Below are 17000 nucleotides of genomic sequence, written 5' to 3' on the forward strand. Positions count from 1 at the left end.
TCTTGCAGCAAAGCAAGGCTAGAAGTTGTATCATTTGGATGCTAAAGAATGCTAACTTGAATGGATTCCTGCAAGAAGTTTATGTGGAGCAGCCACAAAGTTTTGAAGTTTCTGATGGTTATGATAAAGTGTACAAGTTGAAAAAAGCTATGTATGGGCTTAAACAGGCTCCTAGAGCTTGGTATAGAATTAATTCACATCTGGTTTATATTGGGTTCAAAAGGAGTGAAACAAAAGCAACCTTATATGTCAAGCACTCTAGTAATGGTGTTCAGCTTATTGTATCCATTTATATAGATGACTTGTAGATTACAGGAGGGGATGCTAATTTGGTACAGCAGTTCAAGGAGCTTATGATGGCAGAATTTGATATGTTTGACCTTGGGGAAATGACATATTTCGTAGGTATGGAAGTCAAGCAACTTGAGGATGGTATCTTTCTTTCCCAAAGAAAGTATGAATGGGATGTGTTAAAGAAATTTAAAATGGAGAGTTGCAAGTCGATTGTCATTCCTTTATCTGTAAATGAGAAGTTGTCATAGGATGATGAAAGTGATAGAGCAGATGTAAGCCATTACAGAAGCTTGATTAGTAATCTCCTCTATTTAATAGCAACTAGGCTTGATCTTATATTCTCAGCAAGTATGCTTTCAAGGTTCATGCATGGTCCTAGCCAGAAGCATTTTGGAGCAGCAAAGAGGGTGTTGTGATATCTTAGAGGGACTGTAGGCTATGGTGTTTGATATTTAAGAGAAGAAAGTGGTGATTTGCAAGGTTATTCAGACAGTGATTAGGTAGGAAGCTTAGATGATTCTAAGAGTACTTCTGGCTTTGTTTTTTCATTTGGTTCTGGTGCATTTGCTCGGAGCTCAAAGAAGTAGGAGGTTGTGGCCCAATCAACTGCAGAAACTGAGTATATAGCAGCAGCAACAAAAATAGCTAACCAAGCAATTTGGCTTAGAAAAATTCTGAATGAGCTTGGTATGGAGCAGCAAAATCCTACTCTTACTCATGTTGATAATAGATCTGCCATGGCAATAGCCAACAACCTTGTGCAGTATGGGAGAACCAAGCATATAAAGGTGAAGTTTCATTTCCTTTGTGAAGCTGAAAAGGATGGTGAAATTCATTTGGTTCATTATAGCTCAAATGATCAGGTTGCTGATATCATCACCAAAGCTCTATCAAGGAACAAGTTTGAAGAATTAAGAACTAAGAACTAAGCTTGGATTGTTCAATGAAAAACTCAAGGAGTATCAGAGTTGTGTTTTTCTTGGAACATAAAGCTGGAAGCTACAGTATTCTTGATCCTTGATTACTGCTGTAATTCTTGTTTTCAACATGTAGTTGGTTAAATGCTTCTCCTTCTCCTTCCATCTTTCTTCCCTAGCTTCTTGGCCTATTTTCCATTGCTTACTCTCATTCTTCACCTCTGTTTGCTTTGGCTTGCTACAGATAAAGATTATGCAAATTCTTTCAATAATTCTGTCATCAGAAAAACCCAACAGCCTTACTTTGTTGACAATGTCGAACAACTTGTCCGAATAATCCTTAATTGTTTTCGACTTCTTCATCTTTTCCATCTCAAATTCTCTAATCAAGTTGAGAATTTGCATGCTCTTGGTTCTTTTATTGCCTTGATACTCCTTTTTGAGATAATCCCATATGGTTTTGGCTGAATTTAGGTTTATGATCCTAGTAAAAATTATATTTGAAACGGCAAAATAAAGACAAATTATGGCTTTTAACTTCCTTGTCTTTCTCTTCTTGTGATTTTTTTATCTGTGCCACCGTTGGATTTAGCCATCAAAAACTGGTGGAGCAGCATGATAGCTAAAAGCCTATTGTGTATCACTCTCTATTCTCACAGATCCCTAAGATAATTTGATAATTTGCTATGATACCACTTTGTATTATTTACATATATAAAGCTATATGAAAAAGAATTTAAAGAACTGAAATATATTGAAATTGGAGGCACACATTTCTTATTTACTGATGAATATTTATAGGAAAAAATCACTGCTTAACAACTACTGAAAATAATCTAGAAAAATCTAAATTAATCTCCTATAATTAAGCAACAAGTAAATCATGTTTAAAAACTTATTAAAAAAAATTAAATCTGTAAAGAATTAGTCAAATTCTAAAGGCAAATTACTAACAAGTATCTTTCTCTTTTCCCTTCATACAGAAGGTTAATTTCTTGAACTATATTAGATTGGATTCTATTTAATGTCTCGGTGAGCAAGGACAAATTTGTTTGTTTCGTTTTGCAAATTTCCAATTTGAAAAGATTGGATTTGCAGAATGTTAGAAAGAATATTCTCTTTCCTTGTTGAGATAATGGGGATAGGGTAAAATCATGGCATAGGGTAAAATCATGGCCTGAAACTTCTAAAGTTGATTCTAAAGTGTACTTTTTTTTTTCTTGATAAGAAAAGAAAACAGATACCGACAATTATGCTCCTGTTCTCAATTTTGATAAGGTTTTGCCTCTTTTAAATGTTTGAATTCCAATGTACATTTTCATTCTTTTGTATCTTGTCTTTCATGTTTTACCTATTAAAAATTTTTTGAAGGATTGTTTTGCCTGCTGGTTGTAGATGAGTATCATAGTTCGTGTATTTTAAATGTTTAAATACACTATATAAGATTGTTATTTATTTTTAATGTTAATTAAATTTTGAGTAAAAATAAAATATACAAAATTATATTATTATATAAAGGAAATTATAATATAATTATAATTATGAAATTCTTATTATATTTAAGTAACATCTCCAAATATTTTTTATCGATATTTTTATTATGATTGGATAATAATTAGAACTATGAGATTAGTACATATCATATTACTTCCTGATCTCATTGAAAACAAATTTGATACTATATAAATGTTTTTGAGGGTTTTACAATGTTATACACTTAATTGTGTAGCTTCTCATTTGAGAGTTTTAGGAGAAATGAAAAGCTAATGAGAAATCATTAAAAACTTTGGAAGTTATTGGATACTACTTTTTATGATTTATTTTTGTACACAGATTCTTGCCTGTCTGTGATGCACTTTGAGTACGAGAGGTAGGTGGCGGTAGCATATTAGACAAGAAATTGTGCTTAGGTGCCAGAATTTGCTCTCCATAAAAGTAAAGTAGCCTTGTGTGTAACGCCAAATAATCTAATCTTTCCCATTTCTAATCAACTTTATCAAAAGAAAAGCCTTGCACAGGACAGGTCCCTAGCATCTCCTGAATTTCAGCTGTCTAGTATGGGAAAAATCTGGGTTGAAGTTTGCTTGATATCTGCTCGTGGGCTTCGACATACTTCCTCCCTCTGGAAGCTTCAGTGGTTCGCGGTCGGTTGGATTGATCCTAACAATAAATATTGCACCAAGATCGATTCCTCTGGGAATACAAATCCCATATGGAAAACCAAGTTTGCTACCTTGGTTGATGATGCGAACTTTCAAGATATGGCACTACATGTTGAGGTATACAGCAGAGAGCCCATTTTCCTCAGAGAAAGACGTCAAGGCACAGCCACTGTCCTCTTGAAAGAATTTTTGTCTAAGTATAGCAAAAGCTCAGAGGCCTTCAAGCCAGGAAAAGAAGTAGGTAGCTACCAACTGCGCAAAAGAAACTCCAGCAAACCACAGGGGTTTGTAGATATTTCTATTCGTCTCTCAGAGGACGGGGGAGAACCAAGTTCATATGCAGGTATTTATGGGAAGGATCTTTAACTTGTCCAACTGGATTCTCTTCAGCATATTTTACTGATTATTTTCCATATACCTTTTTTTTTCCCGGAATTTTCCATATAGCTTGGTTTTCTTCTTTTTTGAAATTGACATTATCATGCACTATTATTTGGAGGATGGTTCACCCATTTGTAGTCCAATTAAAATTTAATTTAGTACTCGTTTTGCAGGCAATGAAGGAGAAATTGTGCTGATGGATCATGGTAGCAACTTCGCATCGTCTTCTGAAGGTGGGTCTCGGCAAGGTTATCAGTCAGAAATACCTCTTGCTCCTGTCAGACGGCCAGAAAATCAATCATCAAAATTTTCATATGCTCTTCCAATGCCTTATCCTACAAATTATTCCAATCCACCCATGGGTGGACCAAGTTACCCCCCAGCAGCTGGACCTAGCCATCATCCCCCACGCACTCCACCACCACCACCGCCGCCGCCTTCTAACGTTGGTTATATACCCACCTTTCTTCCAAATTCAGACTACATAAATATGCCATCATCTGCAGCAGCACCTGGACTGGGTCCCAGACCTGGGTTAGCAATGGGGGTTGGTGCTGGGGCTCTGGCTGCAGGTGCTATGATTTTTGGTGATGACTTCATGTCAGGATTTGATATTCCTGCAGGCTTACCGGATCCTAGTCTTACAATATCAACAGATCCTCCTTTCTGAAACGTGGGAGGTACAATTTCCTGTAATATGTTGAAATACTCTAAGACTTGATTATCTCATAATTTCCACCTTCTCTATGGTTGTGAATCAAGCTATGCAACTATACTAGGGAGTGAAATTCATGTTCATTGCTCACATATAATTTATTAATTCTCGGTGCTAATTCTAAAAACAAATTAAAAAAATGAAAAGAAATCTAAAAAGACAAACTCAACATAAGCCAAAAGTTTTAGCCATTGTGGGGAAACTTAAATATCATGTTAATTTTCAATCTATTCTCCATTAGATGTGGGTTCTTTAACAAAATCTGAGCTTTCATCTTGGCTTTCATATTGTTTCTTCTTCCTATGGTGAAAATGACTCTTGCTTTGGCTAGAATGGCTTTCACAAGATCCCAGCAAGGAGCTTTAGGGTTTGAGACTGAAAATCAGGGAGGAGAATTTTCATCCTTCTCCAATTTCTTGATTTTTTCGAGCAGCGGCTCTGTTATATAAAATATGTTTGTGAGCTACGCTGGACTCTTATTGCAGACTAACTTTTTAAGAAAGGCAATGGTAGGGCTTAATTGCATGATTTTTTTTTCTTCGAATATGAATGTTCTTATTGCTTTATTGCTATGAAATGAAAATTATCCCATTTCTCGACATATTTATAAACAAACAAAAAATGTAAAGCAACAATAATCAAGGCATTTGGCTGTTCTATATACAAGCATGACTCTGAAATAATCTTCATTTTCGAAGTGCAGCATTCTGAATATTTCATTTTTCACTAGAAGAATGCTATGTATTTATCAGGAATGGGCTTTTAAATCACCGATTGCAAAGATGGTTCCTCATAATTACCAAAAGCTCTTTGCAAAAACATCTCAACAATTGAAACAAACTCTTCCACCTTCTCTTCATGCGGCAAATGGCCACAATGCTTAATTACCTTCAGGCAAGATCCGGGTATAGCTTGTGAAAGTCTCTCAGCATTCCAAGCGGGAACAATTCGATCACTATCACCAGTGACAATTAGAACTGAGGTGTGACAAAGAAATGAAAAATGATTACCATTATATTCTTCTACCAGTTAAAACATGATATGAGGACTGACATCTGATACTAAGACTCCGGAATGAAATACTGATGCTCAAAAATTGAACTGATTACCAATTAATAAGAAAAGTTGAACTAAGAAAATTTTCCAGGTTGAGGAAATCATCCCACCCACTCTCTAGCCATTTTAAAATCCTGGTTAGAGGCTAGGCTACCTTTGTGGAAATCTTAATTAGTACCAATCCATCTAAAAGACATTTAACCCACCAACTGCAATTTTTGTTTCTCGACTAAGCAATAGAAAACTTCCAAAGTAGGCAGTCATCCAAATGTTAGCTTTAAGTGGCAGAAAATATACTATTACCAGGACATGAGATTTCATGAAATCTTTTTGACAGTGGTGGCTTTGAACCAGAATCCTCATATGCAAGTGTTGCTGCAGTGAATTCTGCAAGAGCCTTGTCCCAGCCCTTAGCCCTCAATGGCTGCATTTATATAGGTAAAAGTCCAAGTAAATAATATGCAGTACCAACAAATGATTGCCATTTAATCTGTCCCATGATTCAGCGTCTTGTTCTACATTCTGGGAGATAATAGAACAACGAGAGCCAAACTAGACTACTTTGCAAAACAAACTAGATTACCTTCGTATAACCATCTATAACATGTTCATTGACTTGCTTTGAGTTGTACCAAGCAAACCTTACTGCTGCGGTGCCAAATTTATCAATCAACATCCTTATCTGATAATCACAGTCAAGTCATCATTAAATAGATATTGAAGATAATCAAGCATGCCCTACATACAAGGAAAAATATTGTATAGAATTGGCATTATCATCTAATTCTATTCCAAAGAAAACATATACATTGAGCAGTGGTTACATATAAAAAATGGATGCTGAGAGCAATCACATCCTCTACATATCAATTCATGTTAGTGAACACAACTCATGAACTTGGTTTGGAGCGAGAAATCCCCATTTTGAAGATAACAAGTAAGAGAAAGATGAACACCAATGGTTAACAATGCCTGACGGCAAACAATGAAAATAATTTCAAGGATAATCAATATTTGATATTTCAATTTCATAAACCTAAATAAAGAAATGGATCAACCAAGTCCAGAAATAACATAAAGAGTTTCATTCTATAAAAATAAGTTCATAATAAGTTGAGTAACTATTTTTTTAAGAGAACCGACAAAATTTGATTTTCCCATATTCAGGGATATTTTAATTGTGATTTAGAAAAATAAGGACCGAGTATTTAATTTTGTAAAAAAATGAAAGGACTTCATTATTATTTACAATAACATAAATGCAAGAGATAAAGAAATTCAGTACCAGCGTTACACCGAAAGCAGAGCACAAGATGGCTGACAACACTTTCTTATACAAAGAATTAAGCACATCCATCATTCCCTTGAGCCTTTGCCCTATTGCATTAATAATGTCAGTTGTGAACTTCAATAAAATCTCAAAAAGCTTGACAAAGTTTTTTTTGAACACATTTGAATTTGATCCATCTCCTTCAGTCCGTGTATCTCTTCCGCCATTATTTCCTTCAGCAGCGTTATAAAAAGCACTAGGGGCAAGTATAGCCGGGGCAACAAGGATTAGAGCTGCAATTCGTTCTGGAGCCTCAAAATATGAATTGACAGCTACAAGAGAACCAGCAGAATGCCTAGCATGTAAAGGTTTTTTATATATTCAGATATACGTTTCCAAAAAGGATCTACAAAGTAAAACTAATATGGCTCATAGATTTAAAACAATATAGTAGGACCAATTTCAATGATCAAAAACTGAAAGAAAAAGGCAAATAGAGTGCCCCTGGGCAGGAGAGCTATGTCTATTTGTTGGTGCATTGATTTGTGCCTCTCATTGGTGATAACAAACAGTTTCGGTGAATCCGATATGAGCCTAAGAAAGTCTATGAATCAGAAATTAAAGCGATAATTTGCGTATAAACTCCAGTGAAGGTCAGACAAACAATACGACTAGGGTCATCACTGTTACCAAGTATTCATTCCAAGAATATCTAACGACTATAAACCAATGCGTCCTCTCCCCGAGGTTGGGGGGTGGCGAAACCAAAAAATATGGAAATCATAGGCTTTAATGGAAAAGAAGAACATACCCCACCAGAATTGCTTTCTCAGCTTCCAAGAAATCAATGAAATGCAAGGTAGCAAGCACAGAAAATGCCATGGAGTATGGATTCAGTGGTTTTGTATCCTCGGTGCCATGGGATAAATGCATGAAAGAATCAACCCTGGACGTCAATCCAAAGGCAGGTCTGTCAAAGGCAAGAACTTTGGAAGCTGTAATCTCTGCCAGGCGCTTCATAACTCGGCTCCACGAGAAAACAGAGGCTCCAAAGCCATGTAAGAGTATGATAGGAAGGCCAATCTTGGGAGACGTTGAGTGAGGAAGTTGAGAAAGAGTGTTCTCTGCAGTGTATACCTTGTGGTGTATATGGACCCCTTTAAACTCACAAAAACAACTGTCTGGATCAGCTAAAAGTTTAGGGTCCAATAATTCATCTTGATCAACCCCAGCTATTTTCCTCGTTCTCTGACGTGTTTGCGAATCCAACCATGGATCTGGAGATTAAACAGGAGAAATTAAGTACTCTTAATTACATGTAGCAGTCAGTAATAAAGTTCAAAGCAGATGATACCAGAGCCGCTGCCTGGTGCAGCAGAAGAAGAAGCAGCAGCAGCACAATGAGGAAGAAACCTATTATACGAAGCTTTTGCATAACGAACAGCAAATCCACCCTGCCAATCAGGAAAGCTGAGGCTGGTGCTATCCTTTCTCGTTATCTTACCATCACCGATATTGTAATTTGGGGATAGGAAGGCCGGCTGCTGAAGCAATATTCCACTCATGGTGTAGGTATTTTGATACTTTAACCAAAAGACTAGCAGATCAAAATAACCATACCAGAAGCAGCAAAGGTTTTTTGTTTTACCTAATAGAACCAGAGAACAGACCGAGGTAAGAGAGGAGAAACTATGTGGATAAAATGACGAAACCTCTTCTGCGCCTTTTTTTTTTTTGGGGTAAGTCTTATATACGCCCGACCAATCTATAAAATGTCCTCCCTGCACAAATATCTATAAAATCCATTTCTTCTAGCGTCGTCTATCAGATTATCATCTCTGTCTAGGCACCTGAGTGCACGAGAAACGGAGAAAGTGAAAAATGGAGGCTTTGGTGCGGAAGAAATTGGGCGATCCAGTTGGAAAGATGGACGAGAATTCCGTGATAGTACCGAGCAAAAGCCAACCAATCCCACAATTGGACTCCCCTACCACAGTAAGAGTTAGTAACAGGCACTAGCCTGAACTATGCCAATTACCTCCAGATTTTGGGCAAAGACCTAGAAAGGCCTCCCCTGCCTTTCTTCCCTGGCTCCAATTATTCTGTTATTCTTGGTGCTGTTGGTACTAATATCTCCATTTCAAGGTTGGCGAACATGTGCTTGGCTTCCCTTGGCGCTTTCGCTCAATTCATCGTCGCCGATCAACCCCAACTGTAAACTAACTTCTTTTTTTGCTTGCATTTTTTTTTGCCTACTTCGCTGCTGCTGACCTATTTGGATTTTTCTTCTTTTTGATACATGAAAGGTATCGGGTGCCAGAGGGGTGAGATCTGGTGGCTGCTGCTGCACTACCCGTCGCTTTTGGAGCTTCCCATGTTGCTCTGTTCACAGAGCTCGCTTGGCCTCGTCTCAGGTATTACATCATCAATTTCATTAGTCATTTATCTCTTCTTCTGTTTTTCCCCTACATAAACTGGGAGATGTTTAATCTTGGCATGTCAATGCTATGAATGCTTCTAGGTGTTGCTGGTTCTTGATGCGGCTGGATGTGTTTGGCCTTTCAGCTGTGCAAATTTGCAAGGTTTGTGGTACCATCTTTATTGCCGATGCTAGGCACTTGCCTTGCTAAGTTTTTTGGCAAGCGTTGTTCTCTTTTCTTCCTCCTTTAGAGAAAAAGAGGAAAGATGCTTTACCACCATACTTTGTAATTGCATTTACCTACAATCAGGGGAGATGAAAAAAAGTAGAGTTTTTGAAGCCCTTGGGAGTTGATCATGTGGTGGACTTGAGCAAAGAAACATTACTGTGAGTGTCAATGACTTCCTCAAGACAAGAAAACTGAGAGATGTTGATTTTTTTGTATGATCCTGTTGGAGGCAAGCCAGTAAGCTTGAAGTTTTCTGAATTGGGTGCTCAAATTTAGTCACTGGATCTGCTAGTGGAGAAATAGATGTCATCCCTGCAAATATTGCTGTGGTTAAGGTACTTGATTCTACTTATTCGTTTACCCACTTTGGCAAATGTAGTCAGATATTAGTCAATTGACCTTTCTATTAGAATCACGTGGTTCAGTGTAAATCTATGTCCATGGGTAAAGGAGAGAAGACAAATTGACTAATAATAAAAAAGGTATAAGAACAAGAGAGAACAATCACTCAAACTGTTTAACCCAAATACACTCAATGTGGTCACAAAACTTTCTCTATTTTGTTTGTCGTACTTATCCTAACAAACCGGTATTAGAACTTTGCTAATATTTGTTTGGGTTCTGCTACGGCAACAACAAAATTTGATATTGAGAAATTTAAGCGCAATAAGATCGAGTTACTATGACACTTCTTAGCAACTCCATCACAAAAGGTTTATTTATAAAGATACATAAAAGAGAGAGAAGAAACTTCTTTAAGAAGGATTTCACAGAGATTGGACAATCAAAACTTATCAAACAAGTTGGTCAAAGCTTGGTGGGTAAGTTGCACTTAATGAAACTCTAAATTTAGTGGTCAAGTTTTATTAAATAAAACTTAATGAAGAAGCCTTATACGAGAGATATAATTCTATATGTGTAGGTATACCATAAGTAATTCAAGTCACCACAACAAATCTACACCTTGTCTTGAATTCTCATGTATCAAAAATAGAAGATTAACTCCACCTTCTCTACAAAACCTTTAAGGGAAAAATCAACAATTATGAATACCAATCAAGTCCAACCAATGCTTGAACTTGCTTAATGAAAGAGGGTTAGTCATCATGTTAGGTGGATTATCTGCAGTACCAATTTTCTTAACTGTAATGTTTCCTTGACAAATAACATTTCAAACAAAATGATACTTCACATCAATGTGCTTTGTCTTTTCATGAAACATATGATCCTTTGTCAAATGAATAGCATTCTGACTATCACAATGGACAATAGTCACTTGTAAATCCGAACTGAGCTCACCAAACAAACCTCTTAACCAAATAGCTTTACAGCTTCAACCATTGCCATGTACTTAGCTTCTGTAATAGATAAAGTCACTGTAAAGTCGCTTTCCAGATGATAGCACAATTACCAAAGCTAAACACATTATCAGTGATAGATCTTCTTCTATCAAGCTCACCTGCATTGTTTGAATTAACAAAACTAACCACATTTTTCTTACTTCTACCAAATTTTAAACAATTGTTAGTAGTACCCCTCAAATATCTTAAAATCCATTTCACAGCCTGCCAGTGCTCCTTACCCGGATTAGCCATATATCTACTAACTACACTGACTGTATGTGCAATCTCTGGATGGGTGTAAACTATAGCATACATGATATTACCAACAACACTTGAATAAGGAACATGTGACATATACTCAATATCTTTCTTAGATTATGGTGACAAAGTTGCTGAAAGCCTAAAATGAGCAGCAGGCTTAGCATTTTTTATCCCAAAACGCTAAAAATCTTTCTCTACAAAACTCTTTTGAGTTAAATAAAGTTTGCATGAAGTTTTGTCCCTCTGGACCTCCATACCAAGAATCTTCTTAGCTGCTCTCAAATTTTTCATTTCAAATTCACCACACAATTCTTCTTTCAACCTGTTGATCTCAGACATATCCTTGGCAACAATAGGCATATCATCAATATAAAACAACAAATAAATGAATGAGCCATTACCAAGATTTTTGAAGTATACACAACTGTTATGTTGGCTTCTAAAATAGAGATAACCAACCATAAAGGAATCAAACCGCTTATACCATTGTCGAGGTGACTGCTTCAACCCATATAATGATTTCTTTAACAAGCAAATATGGTCTTCTTTGCCTTCAATCTCAAAACCTCAAGCTGTTGCATGTAAATTGTCTCTTCAAGTTCATTATGCAAGAAGGCTGTCTGGACATCTAGTTGTTCTGACTCTAAATCATGCATAGCAACTAGAGAAAGAAAGACACTAGTAGAGCTATGTTTAACAATAAGAGAGAAAACATCATTAAAGTTAACTCCCTGTACCTGACTATAACCCTTAGCGACCAATTATGCCTTATATATATAGCATATTCAACACTTGAAATACCATCTTTCCTTTTAAAGACCCATTTGCAACCAACAATCTTTTTATCTTTTGGCGGTTTCACCAAATCCCAAGTTTTGTTCTTATGGAGAAATTCCACCTCCTCTTGTATTGCTATCAACCACTTGGTAGAATCATCACAAGAAACAACTTCTGAATATGTCAAATAATCATTGGCTTCTTCAGTTTCTTGTACAACAACACAAGCAAAAGTGATATAATCTGCTAATTTTGTAGGTGTTCTTCTCTTTTTCTGTGGTGTGGTTTGTTTTTGGCAAAAGACTGCTTCTCTTCTATTGACTCTTGTACATCTGTAGTAGGAGATAACTGAATTGGGTCTAGAGTGGAATCATTTCATGAAGTTGTATTTTCCACTTGAATTTCAACCTCCACTTGCTCGTCTAAATTCGGCATCCCTGTGTCAGAAGAAATAACTGATTTAGGTGATTTTAGATATAGGTTCAAGTTTTCCATCATTAATATGAATATAAACAGGACAACCAAATGCCCGTAAATCAGAATAATTAGCAGAATTATTAGACCATACCTCTTCTGGAATCTTACATCCAATTGATGCAGATGGGGAACGATTCACCAAATAGCAAGCTGTAGAAGTTGCTTCTGCCCAAAAGTTGTGTCAAACTAAAATTAGGCAACAAACATCGAATTTTCTCCAATAGAGTTCTATTCATGGGTTCAACACCACCATTTTGTTGTGTTCTTCTAACTATGATATATCTCACAATACCCTCATCTTTTACAGAATTTAATGAACTCACTATTACAAAACTCTAGCCCATTGTCAGTGTGAAGCCGCTTGACTTTCTTGCTTGTCTGCTTGTTTAACAAAGCTTTTTATTCTTTAAAAGTAGCAAAGGCTTCATTTTTCTTTTTAAAAAGTAAATACATACCTTCCTAGAGTAGTCATAAATGAAACTAAGCATGTAGCGAGTACCACCTTTCGAAGGAGTGCGTGCGGGTTCCCAAAGATCTGAATGAATATAGTCCAAAATACCTTTAGTTTTATAAATTGCTATATTGAAACAGACTCTTTTATGCTTGTTGAAAATACAATGTTCACAAAACTCCAACTTTGATGTACTTTGACCGTTAAGAAGGCCTTGCTTGCTTAACATTGTCAACCCCTTCTCATGCGCCATAGCTATGTCACATTTAAATTTGACATAGAAGAAGAAACTGCAGCTGACCCAATGATGGTAAGTCCTTGCAATACATACAATCTACCAATTTGGTTGGCTTTCATCACAATAAGAGCACCCTTCATAACCTTCAAAATTCCGCCTTCACTAGAAAACTTGCAACCAAGATTATTCAAAACAGGTAAAGAGATGAGATTATTTCTCATATTAGGAACATACCTTATATTAGTCAATGTTCTGATTACGCCGTCATACATCCTAATTTTAATAGTATTAATACCGACAACCTTACAAGGATGATCATTGCCCATTAGCACAACTCCTCTGTCTACAGGTTGAAAAGAGGAAAACCAATCTCTGTGGAGACATATATGGAATGAGCAAGCAGAACCTAAGACCCATCCTTGTCTGGATTTGGCACCATCTTCAATTACAGTGTAGACATCACTGTCTTCTACCTCATCCCGTACAACACTGGCTTTGGCAGACTTATCAATTTTCTGATTATTTTCTTTATTTTAGTTCTGAAGCTTATAACATTCAGTTTTAATTTAGGTTCTGCTTGCTCTTAACAGTGTAGACATCACTGTCTTCTACCTCATCCCGTACAACACTGGCTTCGGCAGACTTATCAATTTTCTGTTTGTTTTCTTTATTCTTATTCTGAAGCTTATAACATTCAGTTTTAATATGCCATTTCTTCTTGCAACAATTACAGTGAATTGACTATTTTTTGACTTTGATTTCAACCTCGGCCGACTACTGCTGCTGGGCTCCCTCATAGAAGACCTTCCTCTAACAATCAAAAATTTTGCTGGATTGTCAGAATGGCTAGAAGAGAGTTCTTTGTCAAAGAGCTCTTTTGAATACAAAAATGCTTTCACCTCCTTTAACTTTAAAGACTTGTTGCTATAAACCAAAGTTTCTCCAAAGTTCTTATATGGTGGAGGTAAACGAACGAAGCAACATAAGAGCCTAATCTTCATCTTCATACTTTATCTCCATATTTGCCAAGTCTAAAAGAATATAAGAGAATTCATCAATGTGAGAATTAATTGATGTACCTTCTATCATAGAGAGGGTCCGCATTTTATTCTAAAAAAATGGTATAAAAGCTTTGCTAATATTTGTTTGGGTTCTGCTATGCCGACAACAAAATTTAATATTGAGAAATTTAAGTGCAATATGAGTTTTACTATGTGGCAAATCAGATGAAAGCAATCTTGACGCAACACGGTTTATAGAAAGCGGTTTTGGGAAAGGATCATCCAACAAACAAAATTGATAAATAGGATAAGATGAGAGAGAACACACAAATTTACGCGGAAGCCTACGTCCACGGGCGAAGGAGAGGAGAAAAATCTACTAATAATTAGAAAAGGTACAAGAACAAGAGAGGATAATCACTCAAACCTTTTAATCCAAATACACCCAATGTGCTCACAAAACTTTCTTTATGATACTCCTTAGTAACTCCAGCATAAAAAGTTTATTTATAAAGATATGTGGGGGAGAGAGAGAAGAAACTTTTTCAAGAAGGACTTCACAGAGATTGTAGTCAAAACTTGTCAAACAAGTTGGTCAAGACATAGTGGGTAAGTTGCACTAAACGAAGTTCCAAACTTGATCGTCAAGTTGTATTAAATAAAACATAATGAAAAAGTTTTATAGGAGAAATATAATTCTATACATGTGGGTGTATTACAAGTAAGTCAAGTCTCCACAACAGAAAGTGATCTTCTAAACATGTACAAATTTCAAATCTTTCGCTTTTGTTTAATCATTCTTTCCACTTATTAATGATTGGAGAGGATTTAATTAGTTCTGATCGGAGAGTTTTGTGACTTATAAGAGACAGATAGGAAGTTGTCAAAATTTTTCAGTGCGTGAAAAAAGTGGAGGGAAAAAGTTATTAACTGCCAGCAGTAGTATAAATAGAGAATAAATTGTAACACAGAACATTACTAGAAAATTAATGAGAATACCTTCTTCAACTCTTCTTATTTCTGAATCTTCTTTCTTCTTTCTTTTGTCTTTCTACTCTTCTTTCTAACTCATTTTATTCTTCATTTCTTCCTCTCTATTTCCTCTCAATATTGAGATTTCCATGTGAGAATCTTGAATTCTATTTTAGGTTTTTACTTTAGCATATATTAACTTATCACTGTTACTATGAAATCCCTGACCTCCTGCACCATGAGGCCGACACCCCAGCTTTGGAACATAATAGTAAAATCATTAGTGTCTTGACTTGATTAAAAACTTGATGGCAACTTTGAAGGGCAATCTCTTCTGACTGATGTGAGATGTGCATGATTCTGTTTGCCACCATGATAAAAAGCCATATTTTCTATATGTTTATGTTTGGGTGAAAAGTTGGACTAAATCAATGCTGTAAATACTGTAAGATTCTGCCAAAGAAGACTTTTTTTGAAGGTTAAACTATTATTGTAACACATTATTCGAGCATTCTTTTGGACTTCCATTAAATTATTTTTTCTTCAGGTGGATATACCTACATTTCGTATGTTGAAAAATCCCATGGCTTCTTGCCAGAGGTATTCAAATATGATTTCACTGGTGGTAGGCCTAAACTTGCAGCCTGGATTGAGGCATGAGCTCCCATATGATTTAGCCTTCCTGTTTGTGCTCTGGAAAAGATATTTAATCGTGTGTTCAACTAAATATGCCTAAATTGGTTTTGAGGGTATGTTTTCTTCTAAGTTCAATTTCCTGAAAATTAAAGGCTATTTTTGGTGAACAATCCTCCAAATTATCTTGATATACTCTATTATATTTGAATGTGTTTGAAAATTTTTTATTATAGTGACATTATACTTGCAATTACAAGATCAATTTAACAATATATGCTTATAAATTTTTCTATGATCGTTGAATGATCTCAATATTATTAAATTTAGAAGTATCTTTAGGTGAAGCCATATACCTGCATTTAATCCTTCTTGAACTTCAAAGTCTTTCATCTGCACTGAAAATTTTCAATTCTGAACGTCAAATGTTGATTTCACTTGTTTCTTCTTCTTCTTCTTCTTCAAGGTTCCTCATCTTTGAGTTCAGGTTGTGATATTTTGCTTATGATTAACCATTCTGATTTTCTTTTGTTGTTTTTATCCTTTATTGATGCAGGTTCTTAAAGCGATCTTGTATCATGCCCTATGGGATGGGTTCAGATGTTCTTTACTCTTCTTATTAACAACCTATACCCAAGGGAATGCATAGACAATGTGTACAGATCAATTTGAGATAAGGTATAACATTTCGGCTGCCATTTAACCAAACATATAGTTTTTATCTGTAAAAAATGGTTGCAGGAACTTGCCATCCAAGTTACTCAGTACACCAAAATCTAGAATTTCAAAGGGAACCCACAAATCAAACATTCCTTGCATATAATAATACCCATTTGAGTAAGGTTTTCCCTTGCAGGGAGGATATTGTTAATGACTCTCCAGAAAGAAAGATCTTTTCAATCCAGGATTTTAGATTTCATTTTATTGAGCTCCTCAATTTGATCACTAAAGGATTATTTATTTGTACAAGCCTTGTTTAATGGATTGATCAAAATAATATTAGTCAATATCAACGTAATATAAATGAATTAATTGAAAAAAGAAAAATGAAAATGAAAAACAAGTTGATGATATACAAATACTTGCTTCCAATTAATATTTTCTTTACTGTCATTATTTTTAATTCTCAAAGGCTATAAAATTGGACCTTCTTTGAAGTTAACAGGTCCATTTACCATGATATAAAAAAATGGTTCTAAGATGATACTCTCACCGATCCCTTTAGGGCTCTTCCCCTCCCCCCAAATATCAAAATTATGTGTGATAGACGATAACTGAGGTATTTGTTGTTACAAAATGCAATAATATAATCACCAGTGAAAATGAAAATCCACCAAGCAGATAGAATTCAAGCGAGTAGTTGTAAGTATATCACTGCTAATTCATCATCAATCAAACTACCAA

The 17000-nt window shown here is 35.7% G+C and overlaps 2 protein-coding genes and 1 pseudogene across 2 annotated transcripts; 2 read left to right on the forward strand and 1 right to left on the reverse strand.

Moving 5' to 3' along the window:
- Nucleotides 1–3125: 3125 nt before the first annotated feature.
- Nucleotides 3126–4501, forward strand: LOC110618862 (probable inactive serine/threonine-protein kinase slob2). Its single transcript, XM_021762135.2, has 2 exons — nucleotides 3126–3716; nucleotides 3928–4501. Exons 1-2 carry the CDS (start codon nucleotides 3269–3271, stop codon nucleotides 4422–4424), a joined length of 945 nt encoding a protein of 314 aa, XP_021617827.1. The 5' UTR covers nucleotides 3126–3268; the 3' UTR covers nucleotides 4425–4501.
- A 541-nt stretch (nucleotides 4502–5042) lies between these two features.
- LOC110618861 (2-hydroxy-6-oxononadienedioate/2-hydroxy-6-oxononatrienedioate hydrolase) lies at nucleotides 5043–8434 on the reverse strand. The gene is made up of 6 exons (XM_021762134.2): nucleotides 8150–8434; nucleotides 7607–8072; nucleotides 6811–7150; nucleotides 6109–6207; nucleotides 5829–5949; nucleotides 5043–5446 (listed from the first exon to the last, which is right to left on the reverse strand). Exons 1-6 carry the CDS (start codon nucleotides 8358–8360, stop codon nucleotides 5232–5234), a joined length of 1452 nt encoding a protein of 483 aa, XP_021617826.1. The 5' UTR covers nucleotides 8361–8434; the 3' UTR covers nucleotides 5043–5231.
- A 242-nt stretch (nucleotides 8435–8676) lies between these two features.
- Nucleotides 8677–16599, forward strand: LOC110618863 (annotated as a pseudogene).
- Nucleotides 16600–17000: the final 401 nt, after the last annotated feature.

This window comes from Manihot esculenta, chromosome 7 (genome assembly GCF_001659605.2).
Source record: "Manihot esculenta cultivar AM560-2 chromosome 7, M.esculenta_v8, whole genome shotgun sequence".
Classification (NCBI taxonomy): Eukaryota; Viridiplantae; Streptophyta; class Magnoliopsida; order Malpighiales; family Euphorbiaceae; genus Manihot; species Manihot esculenta.